This window comes from Acanthochromis polyacanthus, chromosome 16 (assembly GCF_021347895.1).
Source record: "Acanthochromis polyacanthus isolate Apoly-LR-REF ecotype Palm Island chromosome 16, KAUST_Apoly_ChrSc, whole genome shotgun sequence".
Classification (NCBI taxonomy): domain Eukaryota; kingdom Metazoa; phylum Chordata; class Actinopteri; family Pomacentridae; genus Acanthochromis; species Acanthochromis polyacanthus.
In genome coordinates, this window is record NC_067128.1 from 13,890,783 (window position 1) to 13,917,436 (window position 26,654).

A 26,654-nucleotide genomic window follows, 5' to 3' on the forward strand; every position below is an offset into this window, starting at 1 on the left:
CAGCCTTCAAATAAAGCCTCGTCAGTCAACCTCCACTAAGAATTTAATATTTGCAGCGGACATAAGGATATTAGTGCCTGACACAGTTGAATGGGCTGTTATGTAGCTCAAATCTTCATTAAGTCAGGAGGGAATGGACTGAAGCGTCTGTGCGTTGCTCGAGCGACGACATCTTTTACAGCGTTTCTCTTCCAATCAGCGGGTGCGGCGGCCTTTTCCTCCTGTCATGCTCTCCTAAATGTGATGCAATCATCTGCCGCCAAACACGAGCCAGGCAATCTGCCCTGAAAGCCCCCTGTCCTTCTCCCTCTCTCCCCCCTATTTTTCTTCCTTGAGAATTCCTCACAGTGGGAGTATCAATCCCAGCAGCCTTTAGAGCTCAGAGGAATAACATCGGCTCTTTATCAAACCATTACGGCTGTTGGGAGACGGGAGCGAGCACCGACACGCCGCTCATATAGACTAAATGCCGGCTGTGGCGGTGCCTCAAAATAAATTGTTCAAATAATCTCTTCCACACACATCTCAGTACAGGTAGTGGTTGCCACAGAAACCCATCAACCCTCCTCCTCCACCACCGAAAAAAGGGGAAGTTTTCCATCAAAACCGAGCAGCTCAAAGCACAAACCAGCGATCCCAGTTAAGAGTAGACCTGTGCCATGTTGGGTGGGAGGTGGGGGGTTAATAAAGGGGGAGTAAGGGGGTGTAGCTCTGTGGTTAGTAGCTTTACACACTAGAAGACCACTTACATGCTTTTCTCACAGGAGGTGCATGATCTGAAAGTAAACATGCCAGGTTACACGGACGTACACTGCAGGAGGTGATGCAAGACAGCAGCAACAATCAAACAAAGTGAGATGCGATTACTCTCTTTTTCACACAGATGTGATAACATGTAATGAATCCGAGCAGACAGAAGAATGAACACAGAAACACTGTTCACATGTGTCGATGTTAATAGTCTCAATAGATGTAAGATGTGTTCAGGTATGGTGACAGGAAGAAGAGGAACAAGTGACATGGATGAATAAAAAGGGTCACGTTTCCGAATGACAAAATATTTACACTTTAGGATGTTTTTAGAGTTACATTTTAAAGATAAAATATGTGGAAAAATGTGAAATTTTGCACTGCAATGTTAGAAAACCGTATGACTGTTCAGTAAACTCCCTAAAGGATCGGCATGGAGATTTTCTGTTTTTCTTTTTCGCAACAGATCTCACAAAATCAAGCACTGACTGTATAAAGGATCGATCTTATTCCTCGGTGGCACAGAACGTCATTAGTGTTCAGTTAATCTATTAAAACATTTCTTGACCAGAAATCAGTTCCACTCTCACATCTGGTAAGTGGCCATTTTCACCAGTTCTTCAGAAAGTCCTGCGAACAGTTTGTCAGGAAGAGCCTTCAAGTTTCAGCCGAACGACCAAACTGACACTAAAAGCTTCAGGCAAAATGCTTATTCTTCATTCTGCTTGCTTGTTTTGATGAGTTTTGCACACTGGCCAAACGGACGTCATCATGATTCCTGTTCACATCCAACTAGCATCTGGTTCTTGATGATAACAGAAGTTCAGGTTCAAGACTAAATGTGGCTCCATCCATTGTTGACCAACAAATTAACTCTTTCCTCCTGTTTGCTAGAAACTATAGGAAGCTGCTGATTTAAGAAATAAAACAAGAAAACTGGATCTTCATGGGAACCATCCTGAAAAGGTGGTTTCAAGAGATGAGCTACCACGGTGGAGGTTTGAGTCTTTTCATGGGATTTGTTGCCAGTGCCCTTTAACTGCTGCAGATGTCTCACTAGTAACCTGTCAGTTTGAATTATCCGATGTGTTTCTTAAGGAAGCAGCTGCAACTTTCATCCCAAATTAACATTTTGTTGCTCTTTCTCCAGACTTTCATACTGTTTTCCAGTAGGTTCTGAGCTCCTCCTGGTGCCTCTGCTTTAACACTCAATATAACAATATGGACAGTTCATCTGAGAGGTCCTGGTTAAAATCCAGCCTTCGACCTTTATTATTTATCTTCCCTCGGGCTTTTCTTTTCATCCTGTGTGCCTCAGCTGTGGACCATGAAAGAAGAGGAAAAGACAAAAGGAGTTTCCACCTGATGACTGACCGCTCAGTGCAGGAGTTGAGCATTTTCCTGAATCTCATTTCGACTAGAAAGCATTCAGAAGGCGTACGCCACTGTGAAGACTGAACAGCCTCATAATGTGAAACAAAATACGCTTTGGCTGTGATGGCAGCTATGATTTACATAAATGAATTCTTACAAGACAATGTGAGCTTCATACAAGGACGAACGGTGGCCTGTTTAAACTGACCGACTGAGACGTTTATATATAGATTTACACTGTCTGTATGTAGCCAAGAATATAAAGTGCATTGAGCATTTATTGTTGTGATCACACAACAGGAATTAAACTCAATGCAGGTTCAAGCCAATGAACGAGGTGCTGGAACCAAACATCAGTGATAGATGACCAACATGGATGTGATTCTAACTTCTAACTAAAGCTCTGGGCGTTAGACGGTTTTTCACTTTCTACTATAACACTTCCTACATTCTATTTCGTGTTTAAGCTTGGAAAAGCATAGAAACAAATGAGTTAACACTTCACTTTAACTCCCTTTTTTCAGAATTCTGAAATAGTGAACTCCTAAATAATTATAATTAGGTGCAAATACAGTTGTGTATCTACATAATGAGATAATAAACACCAGTATAGTAAAACACAGCTGTAGTGTTTCTATAACTGCTCTCTCGTCACCCAGCAGGTCGAGGCAGACATCTGCCCTCTCTGAGCCTGGTTCTGCCGAGAGTTTCTGCCTTTTTAACGAGAGTTCATCACTGTTACCAATCAGCTGCTCAAAGGGACTCTTTGGATCTCTCTCTATACTTTTCACCTTCGATAAAAAGTGCTTAGTGATGACTTATGTCGTGAACTGGACTTTAAAATGTCCTTCTATGACATTACAGTCTTATACACCATTAGTCAAATGTTTGAATAGAGCTGCTAAATGCCAAATAGGGAGATTTAAAGTTCTGTTTATGTGAAATCTATTTCTGGCACTTTAGGGATCCACTGATATGGATGCCATCATACCATTTCAACAGACGTTACCAGCTGGCTATATATAGACCTGGAAGACTTCAGGTATCACCTCATCAAGTGGCGTTAAAGCTGCGATTGAGCACTCAAAGAAAAACAAAAAACTGTTACCTTCTTTGAGGAGACTTGAGTTTGAGCCCATTCACAAACCGCAATGATCGTTTTAGTTTTTGGCTTCAGATTTGACTTTCACTCGCTGTTTTTCGGTTAAATTTAGACAACAAAACACCATCAACTACATGTTACAGAGCTCCTTTTTTGACCACTGTATTTTAGACACTTTAAAATGCTATTACTCACATTTGTTAACCAAATAAAGGATGATGAATTTTCACTGAATTTGACCAAAAATCACTTGAAATTCAATTATGCAACCTAGAAAATTGCCTTTTTAGAATACTGAATGTGGTAAAAATACAGGTGCTGCAGCCTAATCAGGAAAAATAAATGTTGAATTTGTGTCACAGTTCAGGAGAAAATTAAAATATAAAGTGCACAGACGATCACGCTGCTACACTTTTTGATACCAACGTGCACAAAAAACTAATCACTTGTTTCTTTCCGTTTCTAATGATGAAACACATGAAATTGTTGATATATTCTGGCCTGAAAACACAAATCTGCTTGGTGTCGGCTTACTGACCACAACATTTCTGAAAAACCTGTTTTATGATAAAACACGAGAAGACCGGAGGAGACACAAAGGTCCTGGATCAGATGTCATATTTACATGCCGGCTGCCTGCACACAGAACCAGGACTCCCATTAAAACCAGTTCTTCAAAGTGCTGTTTGTGTCGGGAGTCGGATCAACAGCAGGACAAAAGCTGCGACTCTCGGTGGAAGACGAGGACGAAGGATGAAAGAGGGTGTGTGGGCTCGTGGTCCAATCAGTAGTCTGAGCAGATCACACAATAGACGGCTCTGAATAAGAGCTCTTTGTCGTCATGACAACTCGACGTGTGGCACAAGGAGATGAGGCGATGGTGGCGGAGAGGTGAGAGACAGAGTCCATTTGCTCCTCGTGTCATCGAGACTGACGAACACGACAAACTGTCACAGACACTGAGAGCCCGGACGTTCATCTTCATTAACTTCGGTCAAATTAGGAGGAAACAATCAGGAGCCACAGCGGCTCTCAGGCGCTTTACAGTTCGTCCATATTTAAAAATATTGCGTTACAGATTCACATTAGGAGTCTGTGTGCTCAACTACTTTCTTAATATTCTGAGACCAGCACATGTCGTCATCCATCAAAAGAATTTAAACATCTGGCCTCTGATCTGCAGCTCTGTCAGATTAACTTCTGCTTCCTACAAAGATTTTAGCCTGTTTTCATTTTTGAAGACGATTCCAGACATTCAGACGTGACGGAGAACATGAAAGAGAAACATGTAATGAATGAAAAGAGCGCTGCCCACAGGGTTATATAAAAAGAGTATTAGTGTTCAGAAGCTGCTTCTGAGATTCTCCAGAGCAAGACATTAAACCTCAGACTGCTCCTGTGGAACAACAGAGAACCATGTTTGTACTGACAGAAGCACAGAGAGCTTCTCACTGTTGGAAAAGCAGAGAGACATTAGAGACATGTACAGAAACATGCTCATGAACACAGTGGCTGCTGTCAGGTGTGTCGTACCGTAGTCGGTGACAGATTTGGGCGCCCGCTGCTCCGTCTCCGTGTTCCTCTTCTTGTTCTTTGACTTCCAGGCGTGGTAAACTTTGAGCCGGCGGTGGAACTCCTCCCTGCAGGCAGCCAGCAGCTCGATGTCTGGAGGAGACACATTCAGGAAGTGAGTCCAAACAATAACCGACACAGAGAGGAGAAGTTTTACTTCACGTTCAGAGGCAGAAGACATTTAAAATTCTGCACATTCTGAGATTCTAATGCAGAGTGACGCTACATAGAAAGAAGTATTTGGATGGCATGTGTGTCAGCCTTTACTCCTCTGGTTTCAGGTTTTACACCAGATTGGAGAAGCTGGTGGCAGGTTTGCTGCCGTTCAGACATCAGAGAGATCAAACACTAATGCTGGCTAATGAGGTCTGGAACCCAGTCTGTGTTTCAGTTCAACCCAAACAGGCTGGATGCTGGTGAGGTCAGAGATCTGTGCAGGCCAGACCCAACTGGGAAAACAGAGCTGGCACTGTGCACACGGCTGCTTGTGTTGAAACAGGAGACAGAAACTTCACTACTGATACACACATTGCATTATATGCTGCATAAAAGAATTGTGGTTATCTGTGAATAAATGAGAAGGTCTCAAACATTATCTCACACTATGTTAATTGGGATAAAACAAAGTTGAATGGCAACAGGTTCTAATCCAGGTACAGAAAGACAAACCCTCCCTATTATGGATTTTGGGTACGTTTGTGTCTTTAGGTCTTCATTATTAGCCATGGTCTGTTATCACGGTCATATGCATTAGCTACAGTCTACTGAGTATTGAGTAAATGTGTGTGAGCGTGCAGTGAGCGTGCATGGGTAAATGTGTGTCTACAGTGCATGTTCGTGTGTCTCATATGTCTTGAGTGTAAACGAATGTGCTTTTCCCTCTGTCTGACCTGGTGCTATTTAACTTTGTTTTATCCCAATTCACATAGTGTGACATAATGTTCGAGACCTTCTCATGCATTCACAGATCAACACAACTCTTTTATGCAGCAAATAAAGCAATGTGTATATCAGTGTCAGTTTAATAGAAACAGTAAAAATAATAAATCCTAACAGGAGCACACGTTATTTGAACTGCTTTTACTGAATGTACCTCCACAGGTCTGTCAGGTGGGCTCAGTAAACCTTAAGTAGATTGGATTGTTTTCATATAGATAGATAACTGAGGCTGAGGTTTGACTCCAAACAAGACAGACTCTTCTTATTAACATCAGAAATATCTTTATAACTTACTTTGTAGGGGAAAACGCACAATAATGACTGAGTGAGGAGCTGCTGTTAGAGAACCGTACGCTTGTTTTATAACAAACTGCTCATTAAATCCATGAAAAGCTCATTTCATTATGCAGATTGATTCAGCTCACCACTTACAGATCTTCAGCACTGTTCACAAACTATTCCACAAAGACACAAAAGAACAGACGACCTGCTTTATCAGTCCTGATAAGAACCATCAAATATTCATTCATTTTAAAGATTTTAACCCAATTTGTGTACATAATGCCACCCACTGTTTTTCCTTGTTTGAATAAAATCCAACAAAATATGAATTATTTGCTATAAACTAAGAACTATGAGGATTGTTTAATACAGTGACTACTAATATATTATTATTTTCTGTGCAGTGACAGATTTTGAATAAAATCTCTCATGAAGGACCTCAGAGCATAAATATTATACAATAATATTATTTTTCACTTTCACTGAGTTCAGCAAATTTCAACAAATAGTTCGGATCATAGCTACCAAAGATTTTAACCCTTTCAAAAACTGACTCCCTCCTCACACACCAACAACACCCATCACTGATCAGCCTTACATCCCTTCAATGCAGCCTCTTAATAACCCTTCCACATCTGGACGTGGTCAGGCTCACATAAAGACAAATTTATTTTCTAAAGTACGTTGAAAATCTACACAAATTAAACTGCAGTGCAACTGAAACAGCTGGCCATAAAAAACAATAAAACAAAGTGACTGAAAGACGTAAAGACTGGATGTCAACCTGATCACAATGCAGGAAGACTCGAGAGGTAAATTTAACAGTCAGTGTAAAGACAAAGACAGAACCACAGCATGTCAATATCCAGATACAGATCCATGTTAACTCCAGGAGTCTAACTGAGTTCATGGATGTGTCCATTTCTACGTTTAGTCTCTTTGTTTCACACTGAAATGCTGCAGCAGCCATTAAACAGATGAACTCATTCATTCCTGTCTCCTATGTGATGAATCCTGATCACTGTGGCAGCCCTGAACATCTGTATCTCGATGTTTTTTAGTGATTTTTTTCAACGACTACCTAATGGTTTGCTATGAAATTTGGTTTAGAGCTTCATGTTCCCTGCAGGCTTCATAAAACATTTGTTCAGCATCAGGCATGGCAATGATAAAGTCCTTTTCCTATCACTGATTAAAACCCTAAAAACTCAGCTCTGTGTATCAAAGGTACATACTTTGAAATCCCTTCCTGTCTTCGATTGGCTTGGATACAACTGTGCACCGTTGCTTCCTGTACCTGCGTAGTTCCATGAAATCTCTACCTCTTTCTCAAGCCACCTTTCCCAACTGGCGGCAGCTCGAGCACACCAGCTCATCTAGAACTCAAACACAGTAAAACTACTCTACATTACACAACAGGAAGTCGGAATATCGAGAGCATTTCATCCGGACATGTTCAAAGTGAAAACGTTGACTGGACAGCTGGTTCCTGGGGTTTGTTATGGATGAAACTTTGGAAGTCTGAATCTGCGCTTCATTAGTAAACCACAGTTTCATGGTGGAAACGCTCAGCCGAGGCACTAACTATACTGACAGTCAATAGAAACTTTGAGGTAGAAACGTACGCAGAATTCTACTTGTAGGGGGGTTGTAATTATTCATTGTGGATTTACTGATGATCTAGTGCCCTGGTAGTTGAGATAATGATGAGTTGTCATTTTGTCATGATTCATTGCACATGGGTTGGTCACTTTGCAAAAGTGAACCAAATACACACCAAGCAATACTCAGTGAGTATCTGCACAATTTGAGAATGGGTTTTGAAGGCCTATATAAAGACCCAAAAAAGGCCACCATTGTTAGTCCAGTGAACAGCATCATGCCGCGTCTATCACATGAACAACGTCTCCGGGCACTGGGTATGGTGGAGGCTGATTTGAGCTACAGTGATGTAGCCAGGCGTATGGGCTGTTCCCAACCCACAATCAGAAGCCTGGTCCAAAGCATGCGCCGACGGATTGCTGCCTGCATCGAAGCAAATGGAGGTCATACTCGGTATTGACTGTGACTTTGTGTTTGGCAGGTGCCTTTTCTTTAGTGAAATTCCTTATTTTGAAATCATTCTTGAAACTTTAGATTTTTGTTTCTGTATGCCAATATGCTAAACAAATGATTCATATGAAGAAAATCCAGTTTCGGGCTTCAAAATAAAAATTATGTTGAAAAATATGGTCTCAAAGTTTCTATTGACTGTCAGTGTACTTGTTTTGCTCATGATGTGTCTTCTAGCATATACAAAACACCACATAAACATGTTACCAAGGTTGATTTTCACTGGAGGAGCTGCTTTGAGACACACGTCGGACCACATGTTGATCTGTGTGATGTAAACTGACTGAGACTGACTTCCTGAAACAACAGCGTAAACAAAGGCCTTGTGTCTGCTACTGACTGGATAAAAACTAAAAAACAGAAACATGTCAGTGTCTGTGTGTGTGCGTGTCTCTGCCTTTCAGCCCATCTTTCACTTTGACAGCGGGTCAGTGCTGCAGACATGTTTTGGAAGCTGCTGACAAAGAGGCTTGTGTTTGTCAGAACACAGAGACGTCTAAAAGTGCTGCACTGGTTGTTGTCCGCTATGATCCACAGTACAGAATAAAAGCATCAGTGTGGAGGACTACATTTGGTTTGGGGGTTGCATGTGTCCTGCAGGTACAAACTGTGTTCCAGGATGCACTGCAGCCAGAAAGATGGAGCCAACAAATGAAGCTGACAATGTTAAAGCTGTTTTTTACAATACAAAAGCAAAGCAAGAGAAGTCTGACATGTGGATGGATTTTCTAGAAGTAAAAAAAAACTAGATATCATTGCAAAAAGTAAGCTCTAATTCAAATATAAAGCACTTCTTAAACAAGATAGTATTGAGAAACATATGATATGTGCACGTACTGCACTAAAATAACTTATTCTTATGAATCTAATTGTAATTTTGCTACATTCTTACCAACAGGTATGCATCTCTATAGTAATACTACACAGAAAAGCATCATCAAGAGGATTATGAGCAAATACCTACATAGCAGACATTCCTGTCAATACTTCGCCCACTTATCAGCCATTTATCCTCCACTTATAACTTCCTCGCTCACTGTTTAAGCAGTTTTTATGGAGGTTTCTCAGCTGCAGCCTTTTATTTCAGGGGTATTTAAAAACTCCCTGACTAGAGTTATAGTTTCCACATACTTTTGGCCAAACAGTAGAACAATGCTAACAATATTGAGCTGTTAACGTCACACACTTGATATTAATAGATGTATCAAATTTAGCCGATTTCCCCTATCACAGTCAATACAGTACACACACACACACACACACACACACACACACGGCCAGACAGAAGACGTTTTCAACAGCCCCTGCGGCAATACGATAACACATTTCATCGGGATGATTCAGATAAATGACTTCAGCAGAAAAAAAAGAAAAAAAACACACATTCAATTTACCATCCAGAGTGCGAGGGCTAACAGTGTGCAATGAGATGCTTAATGCACACTAAGTGCTTAGGTAACGTCAACTGAACAAAAATACTTTGCAGGCAGACAAATGGCGGAGAGGGGAAAAAAAACACCTTCCATTTACTGTGCAGAGCTGAAATCGCTGCAGAATGATCTAGAATACGGCAGGTGTCAACAACCCCTCATCGCTCTGTTGTGTTGGACTTTTATTCCGCCGCCCGTGATGATCTGCAGCGGCGGACGTGATCGCATCAGTATTCGATCTCCTCCTCTGTCTGGGAGGTGAGCGGCCTGTTAACAGCTAAACCGAGTCATTTGTGTGTGTTTATGATCGGCCGCCTGCAGGCTCCGACTCCCTGCACATTCATTTATGAGATGCCAGCAGGTGTCGGCGCTCCTTGTCCTCGTCCTCCATGCATCCTGCCGTGTGGATAAAGACAGGTGAGCTCTCAGCTTAAACTCAGTATTATGAGGAAAAAAGGAGAGGAGTGATGGGAATTCTCATCATGGCTGTTTGCCCTAACTCTCCTCTATCAGTGAACTTAAATCAACCCAAGGACAGATCAACTTTCAGAGAGCTGCTGTTCTCATGTTTGACCCCCTGCTTGTTGTAAAGCTGTTGAGAGAACAACGAATTAACGTTGTTTCCAGTGTTGGATGAAGTGTTTACATCTTAAGAAGAGGAGCAAAACCACTGTGGGAGAAAACTACAATAGACTTATTTGATGTGTTGTTGAGAGGTAGATAACAAAATTCACGTTGGCGTAGTAAATATGAAGCTCCAGCCAAACAGCTAATTATTTTAGCTTTGCTTAAAACCTGGAGATATGAATACAGTGAGCCTGAATAACAGACTGAAAGTCAAAGATAACAATATCCACCTAGCCCAGACTTTGTATAAAAAAATAGCCATAGCATCCAGGTCTGACAAGCAGTGTCTTAGACCTGCATTCTTCCTAACCGCCAGCAGGGGGCAACTCCTCTGGCTGCAAAAACAAGCCTGATTGCATAGAAGTCGATGTGAAAATGACCCTACTTCTTACTTCAACTGTTACCTCAGGAAACAATTTCCTAATTAGTTTATGATCTTAATTGCTAGTTTCAAGTCTCCTTTAGTTCGACATGATGTTCATTTTGTAAATTATGTTTTTTTATAGATGAGAATAGACGATAAAGCAGGGTACGTTTTAGGGTGTTGCTTCCCTACAAATGTGTGAACATTAGTCCACAAACCAATACATGGCATCGCAGAGGCTACTTCTGTCTTTTACATACAGACTTCTCAGTTGGAATCCTGTTTTTACTCTCTGTATCTGACTGTACTGTGACTAAACAATCCCCACTCAAGGCTCCACCAAGAAATAGACAAATTCGCCCGCCATCAAACCAGTAAAGTATATTGTACAATAAAATGTATCATAGACTAGCTTTGCTATGCTATTTTTTATTTTTACCAGCAACAAATGTTACCAACAATTCTCCTTCAGAAAGAATTACATAAAGTCACAGAGCACTTTATTAGCTGTGCAATCAAATGCAATCCAATTCAAAATCTCTGTCAAAAACTTAACTTCTGCTCAGTTCAGAGTGACCTCCTGAAGTCTTACTTTCCCTAATTACAGTCAAAGGACACTTTAAAATGAGACTCTCAGTTTTGCGAAGCGTTTTTTGGATAAATTTAAAGACATCCATATACACATCCACATCTTGCCCTATTTCTGTTTCATGGTTGTATCATGTATTCTACCAATTATAATTTACTGCTACTGACCTATTCTCATCATGTAAAAATGCTAGAAATTTGGCCTTTTGCTTTATTTAAAGACTCTTCTGAATGGTAGTTGTATATTTAGAATCTGCTAAAACCTTGTGATAGTAAAATACTTAAAAACTTACAAAACAATTAAAGTTTGCTATGAAAAAAAAAGCAAAGTTGGTCACATTTGCATTCCTGTTGAGGTGCTTTTGCTTATTTTTCAGATGAAAAGATTTTCTTTGACTGCAATTAAAGTTGCCGCTACAACCAGTAAACCAGTAAAAGCTGCAGCCTGAACACAGTTAACAGCAGCCTCCCAGCTACGACTAATGAATCCAGTAAAAATCCCAAAAATTGCATAAAAAAATAAGAAACTTGAAATACAGCTGTTGAACCTGGCGCATTGGCCAATTTTTTCTGTGTGTGCTCTACCAACGCTAGTTCAATCTGACTAATGTTGCAACATGGAGTGCAGAAACCAGTGAGAGGTGACGGATTATCTAATTTTTAAAATGTAACATTTTAAAATTACATAACAGCGATTCAATAATACTACAGTGCAGCAGGCAGCACCTTTAGACTGGCCTGGATAAGATCATGGGCTGCTTTATAAATGTCAGAGTAAAGTTGAAGTAGGATGAAGCACTGTGATACGTTACCATGATAACACCTGGCATTGTGATTTCTGTTTGACAAAGCAAACCTACTGGGTCCAGCTGCGGTATCATCATGATGAGTTTAGTTAAAAGACCAGCAGTTCACTCCCACATCAGAGAAGTGCTCATCAAATGAAGCAGCGTTCACAAAAATAAAAGTAAGTGGTGTGGAAAGTGAGCAGCGGCAGACAATTCTGTCAAAGCATCCATTTGCTGCAAATAAGAGGAGAGACCTTAGAAAGAAAACAACTTACTGAACATTCAGCTAATCTCACAGGCAGATGAGGAAAAAGCACAAGGTCAGGAAAAAAAACCTAACCAACTGGTTTGTCCTCTGGGGAGCATCAATTTGATCAACAAAAGTCATGGCAGTGTTCTTATGTTTAAAGATGATATTTAACGTGAGGGCAGCCATAGGGTTAGCGTCAGAAAGCGTTGAAGTATCAAGAATATAAATAATTAATCCCCTGGGGAGCATGAATGTGCAAGGTTCAAGTAATTCTGCCATTTTGACGGTCAGATTTAGATACTTTCTTTTGTGGGACATCAGTGGTGACTTTATCGTCACACCAAATGCTTTTGAATTCATCCTCTGATGGCCAAAAACAGTCATCTAACATTTAAAAGAAGGGGTCATTCAAATAAAACCATTGCATCCTCTGGGGAGCAAGTATGTTGTCAATAGGTGTCCTCAGTGTTAAACTTGTGTACAAAGTTGTTAGTTAGTAAATCTAATGACAAACGTCCCATTTGATTGATATTTTAGGGAAAGTTTGGTCAAATGACGGCATTGGAAGATGAACACTAAAAAGTCGATGAGATTCATCCTCTCATCAAAAAGACTCACATCAGAATTTGAGTAAGTGTTTAGTAAGGCAAAGTTTTGCCGCGATATCAGAGTTAGAGTTGAGACTAGAGGCTGAATATAATCCAAGCAGTTTAATTTCTGAGAAAACCGAATGCTCAGAAAATTTGATTTGATGATTAAATTTTGATATTTTCAGTCAATCAAACTAATGAGCATAGCTCAACCATAAAAATTACAAATCTGACTTTTAAAAAAGTACACATTTTGTCAAGTTGAAAAACTAAATTCGGCAGCAGATTCAGTTGTTGACATTCTCGATCATGTATTTCTGGCCTGATGACATCTTGACTTGGGATTAAGTATTTTTCAAGAGAAAGTTTGGACATGAATCTACTGCCGGAAAAAAGTTCATGGAACCATTACACACGTGGACAAAATTGTTGGTACCCCTCAGTTAAAGAAGGAAAAACCCACAATTCTCACTGAAATCACTTGAAACTCACAAAAGTAACAATAAATAAAAATTTATTGAAAATTAAATAATCAAAATCAGCCATCACTTTTGAATTGTTGATTAACATAATTATTTAAAAAAACAAACTAATGAAATAGGGCTGGACAAAAATGATGGTACCCATAACTTAATATTTGGTTGCACAACCTTTTGAGGCAATCACTGCAATTAAACGATTTCAGTATTTGTCAATGAGCGTTCTGCAGCTGTCAATAGGTATTTTGGCCCACTCCTCATGAGCAAACAGCTCCAGTTGTCTCAGGTTTGATGGGTGTCTTCTCCAAATGGCATGTTTCAGCTCCTTCCACATATGTTCAATGGGATTCAGATCTGGGCTCATAGAAGGCCACTTTAGAATAGTCCAACGCTTTTCTCTCAGCCATTCTTGGGTGTTTTTGGCTGTGTGTTTTGGATCGTTGTCCTGTTGGAAGACCCATGACCTGCGACTGAGACCAAGCTTTCTGACACTAGGCAGCACATTTCTCTCCAGAATGCCTTGATAGTCTTCAGATTTCATCGTACCTTGCACACTTTCAAGACACCCTGTGCCAGATGCAGCAAAGCAGCCCCAAAACATTACTGAGCCTCCTCCATGTTTCACCGTAGGGACAGTGTTCTTTTCTTCGTATGCTTGGTTTTTGAGTCTATGAACATAGAGTTGATGTGCCTTACCAAAAAGCTCCAGTTTGGTCTCATCTGTCCAAAGGACATTCTCCCAGAAGCTTTGTGGCTTGTCAACATGCATTTTTGCAAATTCCAGTCTCGCTTTTTATGAGTTTTTTTCAGCAGTGGTGTCCTCCTTGGTCGTCTCCCATGAAGTCCACTTTGGCTCAAACAACGACGAATGGTGCGATCTGACACTGATGTACCTTGGCCTTGGAGTTCACCTTTAATTTCTTTGGAGGTTGCTCTGGGCTCTTTGGATACAATTCCAATGATCCGTCTCTTCAATTTGTCATCAATTTTCCTCTTGCGGCCACGTCCAGGGAGGTTGGCTACTGTCCCGTGGGTCTTGAACTTCTGAATAATATGAGCCACTGTTGTCACAGGAACTTCAAGCTGTTTAGAGATGGTCTTATAGCCTTTACCTTTAAGATGTTTGTCTATAATTTTTTTGGGATGTCCTGGGACAATTCTCTCCTTCGCTTTCTGTTGTCCATGTTCAGTGTGGTACACACCTTTTCACCAAACAGCAGAGTGACTACTTGTCTCCCTTTAAATAGGCAGACTGACTGATTATGAGTTTGGAAACACCTGTGATGTCAATTAAATGACACACCTGAGTTAATCATGTCACTCTGGTCAAATAGTTTTCAATCTTTTATAGAGGTACCATCATTTTTGTCCAGGCCTGTTTCATTAGTTTGTTTTTTTAAATAATTATGTTACTCAACAATTCAAAAGTGATGGCTGTTTTTGATTATTTAATTTTCAATAAATTTTTATTTATTGTTACTTTTGTGAGTTTCAAGTGATTTCAGTGAGAATTGTGGGTTTTTCCTTCTTTAACTGAGGGGTACCAACAATTTTGTCCACGTGTGTAAATCAAACCAATTCAGGGAGATTAAATGTGCTCTGAATGTTTCATGGTAATCTGCTTTTTGCAATGCGTGAAAATGTGAGATATCAAACAGCACCAGATCGAAGGATTCATCCTCTGGTGACATGAATGGACCCAGTAAATCTAATGTCAGTATGCCCACCAGAAATTTCTCCGGATATACAAAAGCTATTAAAGGCACCATAACATGGACCAAAGCAGGTATCAAAGGTCCACCCCAACCAAGCCGCTAACAGACAGGTCTCTGGTAAACACATGAAGAGTCAGATATTCACCAAATGTTTAAGGATTTATCCTATGGGGAACACAGATACTAGAATACCACACAAATCACAAAAATGTAGATAATAATTTGAGATATTCAGTTTTTAATTACTTGTCCAGCCAATATCTTGGACTGAGAGAAACAGTCACCTTATCCTCTGAGAACCATGAAACTCAAGTCAAATTTAACATCAGTCTGATTACTTGTTAAGACAGTTCTCTTCAAATCGTACTACTAAAACAAACTCAGAAAGCAAACAACTACGTGATCCTCAAACCTTTTTTAGCAGGATGTTGCAATACTGTTTAACTCATTCCTTCAGGGTTTTGCAGTGCTCTTTCTGGACTAATTTGGGATAGATTGCAGCAACATTTTGTTGACTTGTACCAGATGTGTTCAGATGGAATCTACTGCAGAGTGTCACCATGCAGATGACTCAAACACTCACCACATGAGGTATTGATGGCGTCCCGCAGCTCGGCGTACTTCCACTTGCTTAGCTCGTACTTCTTGGTTGTAGCAGCAGCCTTGGAGGCCTGGACCTGTGGACCTCTAATGCAGGGAACAGAAGAAGGGGGCAGATAGTCAGATACAAAGACCCACAGTGGGGAACTGTGGGAACCGGACTGGCAACAGGAGATCTTAAGGGTTATTTGATTCATTTCAATCCAACTACATGGGTGGAGTTTACTGTGAGTGTCTGAAAGAAGGAACAATGTTCACTTTCATGGAATTGAATTCAACTTGTGGCAGTGACCATGAATCTGACACAAAAAAATCTCACTACTCCAGTGTGCCAACTGCATCCTTCAAAGATTTCTGAAACAAAACTCTAACCAGAGCAGAAATGTACTTTCAGGTTTCTGCTCAAAGGTCAATGACAGCATCTAAATGAGCTGTAAATTAGCTTCTGTTACTTTGGCCTTCATAGCTCAGTGTAATCTCTCCCAGAAGACTTTATAAAAAGCTGAAACATGATAGCAAATATTAGAGTGCTTTACCCAATAGTTAATCATTTTAGCTTATTCTGTTAGTAGCTGCAGCAAGACTTTAAAAGTTCAAGTATGGCAGACTCTCTCTGAAGTATTTATTGTTGAATCTGCATTCACCCAAGATGGAGCCGGAGCAGAGGAATCTTCTCAATGACATTTGTCTGTCTGGCAGCAGCAAAACTAGCCAGCCAAATTTCATGAAGCATGGCGGAAAAGTGGAGCTCGGGCAGAAGAAGAAGGCGGCATTAAGTTCTGGTGCAGATCAAGATCACTTTATTTCAAACTGCCAGAGAGTGCATTGACCCTGGGACTCTGCTCTCCAAATGCACTTCTGGTTTAAAATATGATGAAAGGCTGTAATTTGACTGTCACTGACTGTATCTTAAAGTAATGGAAGAAAGCTCCGTTATCATGTTTCAGCTTTTTCAAAAGATGAAGGCAAGAAGCTCTCTATGAAAAAGTACATTTTCTGGATGAAGCCAGTGGAACAGAGATATAAAAAAGAAAAAGTAAAGAGTTTTTGGGTCTCTATGAAAGATCAGTTAACATTTGGACCAGGACAAGCTTAAGCAGCAGGTCGAGGGGTAATAAATGCAGACTTTTAAGTTTACATGCACACTATTTTACAAGATGTAAATAACAGTAATAAGTCACTTACAAGCACTTTATAGATCAGTTGCAAACATTCATGTATAAAGCGCTCATAGGCTGCAATTAATGGCTTAATTACGGGTTAATAAGGAGTGTATTAATGCTTCATAGACCAGATATAATCAACAGAAATAACTTATGACCACTCAATGGACGGTTTTGCCTCTTTTCTTCCGTAAAAGTGAGTTACAAACATTTATAAGCCACTTATTAACATCTGCAGACCTGAAGGGTTACTGACAAAAATCAGCTTTTAATGATTTATGAATACAAACTTCTGCAACATTTTTCCAGAAAGGAAGTGGTTGACCTGTCCATCTGAGACGCCTTAGAAAAGCAAACTCATTTCCAACCGGGACACTTGAAAGTTATTCTTCTTAATTGATTATATTTATCTATAAAGTATTAAAAAGATACTGACTAACCTGTAATAAAGCCATTAATTACAAACAGTATAAATGCTTCTATGGTTTCCTACCCCAGAAGATGAAGATGAACCCAGTTTGGAGTCTCTGTTAGACTCTAATTTCAGCAAACTGATCAGGATTTAATTGTCTCACAAGTTTCTAAAACAATAAAAGTGTGTTTACATTATTAAACTGTGATCTTGATGCCGTCTGACCTACAGTGTGCATGTAAACTCGCTCACTTCAACACATTTCACAGTAAACTCCATCCAAGTGAAGTCATCAGGTGGGACAAGAATTACACATTTCACATCATGGATACTAGTAACGATGGTTTGTTGCAGCTACAGGTTCATTACAGATGTCAAGGTGAAAGCAAGGAAAACTGGGTGTCAGATTATAGCAGCACTGATGTTAAAAGGAAAGATTGCTACAACACAACAATAAAGGGTTGGAGAAGATCATTAAAATGCATGCTGTTCCAGCTGCCAGGATGTCAGACAGTGCCTCTGGTAGGACGATGTGGAGCCGCTGTGGAGTGGCAGCTCGCTGGTAAATTATAAATGACCGTTTGACAGTATAAAGTGTACAGCTCCTCTCCAGCTGCGGGCCGTGCTGTTGGCATGCTGCTCGCTCCTCCACGACGCTGCTGACAGGCCTGATTAATCTGTGACCGGGATTTGCCCCTATTTTAGAACACCAGGAAGTTGGAGGCGGGACCCTGCTGCTGCTCTAATCTTATTGGATGGCTCATGATTAGCGCAAGCTGGCCTCGGACCCGGGCGGCTGCGAGGCGCCCTCAGAAGCACGCGGTGACTTTGGCGGCGAGCTTAACGGCTGCAGTCACCTTCTGCTCCTACTTCCTGTCGCTCTGTGTTTGTGGCGCAGCGAGAGGCGGCCTGAGCCAATTAGCTGCAGACAGACGAACACAGGAACCAGGAGGAGAAGCTGGCAGGGCTTCAGCTGACACCACTCATTCACACCTGCGCTAATGCTGACGGGAACACGGGTGGAAAATACCACACAGTGATCCGATGAGAGTGCGCCATCACTCACAGGGATGCCGTGTAACCTCTGCACGCTAAAGGTTAAAGATCACTCGGAGCTTTTCTGGACCAAAGTGTCAGAGGTCACCTGGGAGGTTTTCACTTCCAATCTCTGTTAGCACAAGGAGGAGTTACAGAGCTTCTTTCTGGATGCACGCCTCTGTCTCATCGGTGTAGGTCTGCAGTGATGAACTGAACTGACCCTCTCTGTTCATGCACGCAAAAAAAGTTTCTAAGTTTGCAGTGGTGATTATTTTTTTTAACATTTGAAACTAATCTGTGTCCCAAATTCTGCTGTAAAAAACTTTTTTTTTCTAATACTGAAGAAAAGTTTCCTTGATCACAGGTGGCTAGAGATGCTCACATTGTGCTATTCAAACATAATCAGCTTTTGAATTCCCAAACTCTCCAAGTAGGAACACAAAATCCTCCATGAAGTTTTCAGACTTTTTGGGAAGTTTGTACCTTTAAAATCTTAAAACTGATGACAGTTTTGAGATGCAGACTTTAAAATTCAGTTGGTTTGTGGGTTTAGAGTCAGGAGCAGCTGAGACATCCACGGTGGATGAATGGCATTTAACAAGCAGCTACTTCACCCTGTAAAGGTCAGCAGGGCTGCATGTTGACTGATGTGGATACGTTAGAAAATTGACATGAATGATAACGGCCTTTCAGGGAATTAACCCTGCAAATCACTATCCTTAAGTATTGATCATTAACAATCAACAAAATCATTTGGTTTCATACTGATTTCTATGATTCATTCCAAATTGTAATCATGTATATCAAGACACTATTTGTGTGATTGTGATTCGGTTCGTACGAACGGTTTCCACCCACCTAGCCAGAATTTCAGACATTTCCTTCGCCATCTCCTCCCTAAAAAGCATGATGGTTCCAGTATAAAAAGTTAGTATGTTGCTGTTTGTTGTGTTTGCTACAATACAAAATACTTACTGTTTCAGAGAAAAAGGATGAAAGGACCAAAAATGAAGAAAAGGAGGTGCAAAGAAAGGAAAACAGTGTGCAGGGTGAAAAAAGAAGACAAGGAGAAACAGGGTGACTTTTATACGCTACTATCTTACAACTGCAAATAAGTTTTAAAAAAAAATGTAGATTAGGCTTTTATAAAAGGTCTAATATAAACATAAGTATTGCACTGTGGAAAAATAGTTTTCCAGCAATACTGGCTCGGAGCAGCAACATTACGATTACCATTTTTCTGTTTATCTGGTCATGCTCTCGCTTAAATACCGAAGAATTGAGTGATTCCATAAGATGGACATGAGAGCAGCTGGCTCTTACATTATTCAACAGAAACAACCACATTCTCCTAATTTTGTAGGTGTCAAGTGTAGAGGCCAACTTCTGTCTGCAAGGGTTTGCATGATTTTGAAATCTGTCCAAATCCATGAGGGTTGGTCTATAGGTGGTCCTGTTTACGTGGCCACGAAATTTGGGCTGCAGGAGAATCAACTGCAGGCTGACCAATAGAACACATTGTAGGAAAACAAATGGTGCTCAAAGCAAATTCTTGTTCCGAAGAGAGGCAGTACGAGGAGATCTACACCTTTAGAATTCATCATTAAAGGAGTTATGATTGTCATGGCTGCAGGACTTCGGACATGCTTTGACTTGAACATGTTTTCCAAACAAATGAAGCCCACACAGAGTAGAAAGATCTAAATTCTCCAGATATCCTGTGTTTTGTCTACCTACTGTGCTCGGCAAACCTTAGAAACAATAACGATGATAGGGCCAAATCCGTAATGAGTTGTTATGTCCTGTAAAAAGCACAAAGTCACTGTCAACCTTTCAGGAACGTCCACAGCAGCTCTGTGAGTTCACTGAGAGACAGCACTAGTATGGATGGAACGTGTGCATGTCTTTTCTTCAGATTCAAAGTCCACATTGGTCAGCAGACACAGAAACTGGCCTTAGGAGAAGTCTCAACTCATAAAGTCTTCAGTAAATCAATAACTAAACATCATCTGTGGCAGCATCCAATCAGAAAGCATTCGACAATGGAAACAAGGAAGTCAACAGCAGTTGAGATCTATAACAACTACCATCATTTCCTAGCATTACCTGCTGAATCCAAAGCTGACAACTCTTCACGTCATCGTAAAGTTCCAGTTAATGCTGCCCTTTGTGTCGATGACAAGCTGATGGAAGAGTTCATTGTACACTCTATAACTATGCAGCTGTACATGGTAGTCATTAGGGTGAAATATTTAGTAACAATTAAGCCCTGCAGAAGTTTGTGTGCTGCAACCTGGTTTAAGTCTGCTCTGTGTAAATTGTGACTCTGGACACACAACTGTTGTCATTTTACCTGGCTCCAAATCTTCGTTACTTCCTCATTGAAAACATATTATCTGCTCAGTTTAGCAGAGATATTCTAGTGTTGTATTTCTTACTAGTTTATATGTCATTTATACTTTTTGTTTTCAGTTCAGTTTAGTCAGTTTCCGCAGTGGGTTTGCTCATTTTAAGTTTAAATGCGTTTGTTTGTAGCATCTCAGCCTCAATCACCACATGAATCAAAGCCCCCTCGTCCTTGTTGTCATGACAAATTTGACCAAATTATTAGAGACTAAAGACAAAAGACAGATTTTCACTTAATTTGGTTAGTTTTGCAAGTTAGTTTAATTTTTTTTCTAATTTTTGGTTTTTATTTTATGTAATTTCCTGTAGCTCCTAGTTTCACTACAACTCAGTTCATGGTAACTTGAAGGCCTGAACAGACTGTACCTTTCTGTGCACAATAATCTGTATTTCCAGCACATAAATGGACTAAGCAAAGTTTAACGGTACAAGTGTCTTCTGCAGTTCAAGTCATTAACCTTAGTGCTGTGAAGCTTACACAAGAACTTATTAAGCATTAAATAGACGAAGGTAAAAATCAGGCCCAAAGCACCTGCTGCTGGTTGAAAGAAAGAAAAAGGCGCAGCGGCACTGATCATGACGCTGCTTTTAACTGATACGTTAGAACTATACCGAATGCAAATTCAGCTAGCGACAAATGAGACGCCATATGAACAGTGGTGTGTTTACTTACTGTTAAACCACTTAAATGGCTTTAATGGTGATGAGATTGCTGAGCTCCAAAAAGAAACGCTTTAATTACATAGTAAGTGACCACGAGACATGATCTAGATAGTAATTACCGTTGTGTGCCGGCAAAATGCATTTAAACTAAAACATATAGTAGTATACAAACATTTCAAAGAGATGGCTGCAGGGAGAACAAGACAAGAAAAACAGGAGAAATGAAAGTAGGAAAACAAAGAGAGTCGGAGAGGATGTAGCAGTGAAAGAAGATGATGAGAATGTGTCTGAGACCAAAGTGTGCATGTGACTTAACACTCCTAGTAAAGTGGCATCACGCTTTAAATGTCCGTTTGAGTCTTCTATCTGCATGTCTATGACGATCTTCTCTCAAGTCAAACACAAACGAAATTGCAGTTTTTCTCTTGAGAATGATTTGCGTCCTGCCTAACCTCCACAGAATGCTACAATTTCAGCTTGTATGGAGAAAAAAAAAGTGCTATTTGTGCCGAGCAACATCAAAAAGAGCGAAAAACCCATAATAGAGACGAACAGGGCTGTGGACTGGAACCACCAGGAGAGTAAAGTGCTGCAATACACCACTCTTAGCATGTTCAAAGTGCCTGACAGCGTAATGTGGCCTCTACTACAGCTGACTCACGTCGTCAAGCATCAATTTCAACTTTCAGAGTGACTTTATATGCGGGTCGCTCCGAGGCTAAGTGTGGAAGAGGAGAGTGGCTGAGGCCTGCGAATGACGGGCCGCTAACACTGAGAGCTTTAACATCTCAGGAAGCATCGTCACGCTGCTTTCACTGTTCCTGAGCTGAACTGATGGGAATCACTGCAGAATATATACGTCCTGTGGATGTACACGGTGTCCTGAGGGTGTTTGATGTGCGGTGCGAGAGGAAACCTACATGGTCAAGCTCTTGAGCTTTGTGGTTACAGGAGCGCTGTAAACAGAGGATTAGAGGATTATGAGACGGAGCAGCAGAGCACAATGTAACAAACCAATCAGGGACGGGGAAGGTGATTGTTTTCCCCTGAGGCTCATCAGGAAAATCATTCTCCTTCCAAACTCTGATCAGAGGACGAGGCCAGGATTTATCAAACTGCTCAAGGTGACACTGAAGTCCTAAAGATAAAAGTAAAAATGCTTTGAACTCCTATTCTAAAATGAATATAAGAAAGTATTTATCATTTGTCTTTTAATGAGGCCAAAGAGAGGCTTTTAAACACAATCAAATGTTTGATGAATGTGCATCAATTTCAAACGAGAGTCTAACCTACGCTGGATTTTAGGCTTTTTTTTTTTTTTTGAACATAATACATTTTTACACAAACATTTTAAAATTACCTTTTAATTCTGTAATTTTTTGCGAGCTTTTTGGGATATACAAACTAACCAGAACATTTAGAATATTTAAATATTAACTTCTGATGAACAAATTAGGTAATCAAGTCACAGCTGTAAAGTTTTGTGCAAGGTTTTTAGAATTATTTTTTTGCAGTCTCTTCCCAAGCACCTATTTTTTATTTTGAACTCCGGCAACTTGCAGAAATGCCCTTCAAATAAAACTGGCAAATGATTAAAAAATGAACTCTCCAAGGTTTTTCTGAACTTTATGTGACAGAGAAAAGTTTGAGGATGTTATTCAGGGATATTTGCCGAACAGCGCTCTCTGTGGCCACAGGTGGTAACTGCAGTAAAATGTCTTGATAACGTCCTGAGATTCTTGAGGCAGCTCCTCTGAGACAATTAAGACATCTCCTAGTGGTGGATTTACTCACTGTCTTAAATATGTGGAGCTGCAATTCAAGCTTTATTTTATTTTTTTTAACATTGTTGCTTCGATATTTCTGGTTATTTACATTTCTAAGCATATAGCCTTTAGATATTTTGCATCATACAGTACAGTAATTGTCTTTGTTCTGATCTACTGAGTGCCTATCAGCTCATCTGGGTGATCACCTGTTGCATACAGCCACCCTCACAGCCATGAATAAAGTTAAACTGAATTGAATTTTCTCCTACATTTGTTCACATGTTCCACTATAAGCTGCAGGTCCTGTGAGACAAAGGAAAGCTGCAGCAGCGAAATAGAGCTGAGTAAAAGTTCACTTTTATTGCTCATTAATTCAATTTTTCATTTGTAAGAGCACACTTTTATTTCAAAAGACAGATTGAAACTAAATCCCTGTGCCTATAAATCCACCTACAGCACTGAGAGTTCCTCTTTAAAGGTTAATCTGACACTTGCCTGTAAGAAAGAAGGAGCCCTTTGATAAATGTGTAATTCTTCACTATTAGCTAAGAGCATTTTAGTCCTAATTTGTCTCTTTATTGCGTTGTATAAGTACAACCTTCAGAAGTTTGATAAATATGAGCCCAGATCACATGGTACCGGTGCGTGGTAATCAAACCATCGCTTTGTTAAAACACGGACGTAAAAGTCCTTCAACTTAAAAGTAAAATAAAAAAAAAAAACTGAAAAATAAAAGTGCATTCAGTTAAACTGGTGCCTCTGTAAGTTGGAATCAGCATCTTGTTAGAGAACAGGGGGCTGTGCTGGCAGATTGTTACAGCATGCAGGGTTTGTTTCGGTTTGAAAGGTCAAAGGCGGGTGGGAGAGGGGATTAAATTAATGGTTAAATGTCCGGGTCTTACGCTGCTCTCTCTGGGGACGATGGAACTGAGGAGCCATTACTGGGAGGAAAAAAAGGAAACAAAGAAGAAGAAAAATGATTAAACACAGGATCAGATGGAGATGGAGCTTTCTGCACAGCAAACCGAGTTCAAGTAACAGTTTCTGTCGTAAGAACGCATCCAAACGTTGAGGGCTGCAGGAGCAGAGAGTCCGTCACAGGCCGACAAACCCTGAGTCCACAATTTGTCAAAATACACAACTGGGAAAGAGGAAAACTGACTTTTCAACCTTTCTTGCTGCTTTCAGTGTTTTTCACAGATCACACTTTTCTAACTTCAGAGTCACAGCAGTTCAGTTTAACCCTCTGAACACCAAAAAGGCTTTCAAAAGCTTTCAAAATTTTGGTACAATTTAAACATTTATCTGAGCCAGAAAGCAAATATTTGGATTTTCAACATCTTTATGGTACTTGAACTGTGTGTGATGTGTAAACCTAAAATCATATTTCATCAAAGTTACCATATTTTTCAAGTCTCATTTAAAGACTTGCACCGGATTCTGTAAAAAAAAAAACACTAAAAATGTTGCTCTCTTCTGTGCAACTAAGAAGCCATTAGTGCCACCAAGAGTCCTGTTACAAAACTTCTGGGGACTTCTTGGCCGTGTAGGAGGACAAGAACAAAAACAAACTAATTTTGTACATGTTGATTTCAGGTGTTTTACTATTTTTGTGTAAAACATATTTAAGTAAATCAAACTGACTTTTTCAAGTTTGACATTGCAACTGTGTCGTACTGATCAGATATCTTTGGGTTCTCTCTACTTTTTGCTATCGTTGTGCTTTTTCAGTAAAGGTTCAGAACTTTGTACAGCAGTGAAAACTGATCCCACAGTCAGTAAAAAAAAATGTGATAGGAACAAAAAAAATGGCCAGAAAGTGCTCAGGGATCAGAGGGTTAAATAATTACTAAGACTGTCGTGTTAAATTGAGTCCGTAACATTAAACCAATCACACGTCTGTCCACATAAATACAAACACACTCGATTGAATCATTTAAGTTCTCACTGCAGTGAATCAGACATCACATGTTTTATCTCATCAAAGTCAAATATTCAGAATCATCTACTGGCAGTTTGATAATCAAACATCTCATTTTGTGAAGCTAGAACTTTATTTCATAAAGCTTGTGGAGGTCCGAAAGAAATTCAATAAAAACAATCAACATTGAGTTTAAAATACCGAAAAAAAAACAAAAAAAACGTGTGAAACTTAGAGGTTTCCCAACCTCAACATAAAGCAACAAGCAGGAGTATATTAACAATATTTTGATCAATACCTGCTTAAATTGGTTTGAGGAATATCAATATATTTTTCTATAAAATCCAGGTCACAAACTTTAACGCTGTCTTTATCCCATTGTAATAAAATACAGTCAGAAAGAAGCAAAACTAAAAACTTTTGCAACAAAGAAATCTGTTGGACGATACCAGCAGACTCAATGAATGTTTTTAGAAAGTCTTTGAGGTTGGAGCAGGATGTTGTGAAGCCTCATCATGGACAACATCCTCCATCCTCTGCTCAGTGTTCTGGTTTACTGGAGACTCAGAAAGTGCTGCACTGAACCTTTTCTGTGACCAAATATATCATTTCTCTTCTTTCTGCACAGGTTGTATAATTTTGACAAAATCTACTATCATTACATCTGGCTTACATTCACAATCATGGAAAATTACTGCACATCTCTGCTAATGAACTGCCTTTAATTTACTACTGATTCACGTAACACTTTTCCCTCAGCTTATCTCTGAAAATGATGCTAGTTTATTATTAAATTATAGTTAATCTGCACTTTGTCCATACTATGACCTCATCTAAACATACTGCACTAGTACATTTTATACCCACTTACTGTGAATTTAGTGCTATTATGTATTATTCATTTATTACTGCGATTACTTTTCCTACATCTCATGTTCTCTTTTTACTTTTTCTTTCCTTTTAACTCTGTGTTGAGCAGTGTCCCTGCAGCAGCCAATAAAATGCTTTTTATATGTAGCCATGAAAGAAAAAAAAAAGTCAAATTTGAGTTTATTTGGATAATTTTTTGATATTTTTTTACTTTGACTTCAAGATCAGCGTTTCCGTCCTGCCCTGTGAACAATCCTACTTGAACAACCTATTTGTTATTGGGGCAACAAAAGCTCAGGGTCTTTGTTCCTTTTAATTTTTGTGCTTCAGTGTCCTCCAGACTTCCACGAGCTTGAAGAGACAAAGTTCAGACTGAAAAAGACCCTCCACTGACTACTATATTGTCAAAGATACGGTGCCAGAAATTAAACCATAAAAATGTTTGATGGTGTTGTAAATATGCTGCAGTGTGTTGGATACCTGCGCAGGCCCGAGTCGTTGGCCACTTCCTCAGGAATGAGCTCAGCCTCGCTCTGGGCGATCCTCAGTGCCAGCTCCCGGTCCCTCCTCTCCTGCGCCAGGACGGCCTCCCGAGCCGCCTCCTCCTCCCTCTCAGCCTGCAGCTGCAGCTCCATCTCCATCTGAACACACACATCACCAGCACACACGACATTAACGTCTGGAGTTGGCCGACTGCACACCGGCTGTGTCTCTGCAGCAGGTAGCATATGTTCATGAGTGGAAGAGTTGGAGTCAACTTCCGCTTCACTTTCTGAGTCCTCAGACTCGTCCACCATCTGCTGGTACAAAATCTCTGCCAGATTCCACCACAGCATGGTTAGAGCTTCAT

General features: G+C 40.1%; 1 protein-coding gene across 5 annotated transcripts in view; it reads right to left on the reverse strand.

Moving 5' to 3' along the window:
- LOC110962927 (unconventional myosin-VI) overlaps positions 1–26,654 on the reverse strand; it is a 206,092-nt gene that overhangs the window by 12,308 nt on the left and 167,130 nt on the right. The window contains exons 28-34 of one of the 5 annotated variants that reach the window (XM_051960537.1): positions 26,285–26,445; positions 23,916–23,954; positions 22,165–22,200; positions 19,034–19,072; positions 15,546–15,649; positions 4,760–4,891; positions 750–776 (exon numbers count right to left, since the gene is read on the reverse strand). In XM_051960537.1, the coding sequence (XP_051816497.1) occupies positions 750–776; positions 4,760–4,891; positions 15,546–15,649; positions 19,034–19,072; positions 22,165–22,200; positions 23,916–23,954; positions 26,285–26,445 (538 nt within the window). The remainder of the gene's footprint in view (positions 1–749; positions 777–4,759; positions 4,892–15,545; positions 15,650–19,033; positions 19,073–22,164; positions 22,201–23,915; positions 23,955–26,284; positions 26,446–26,654) is intronic. The other 4 variants (XM_051960538.1, XM_051960539.1, XM_051960540.1 and 1 more) reach the window with 4 other exon arrangements.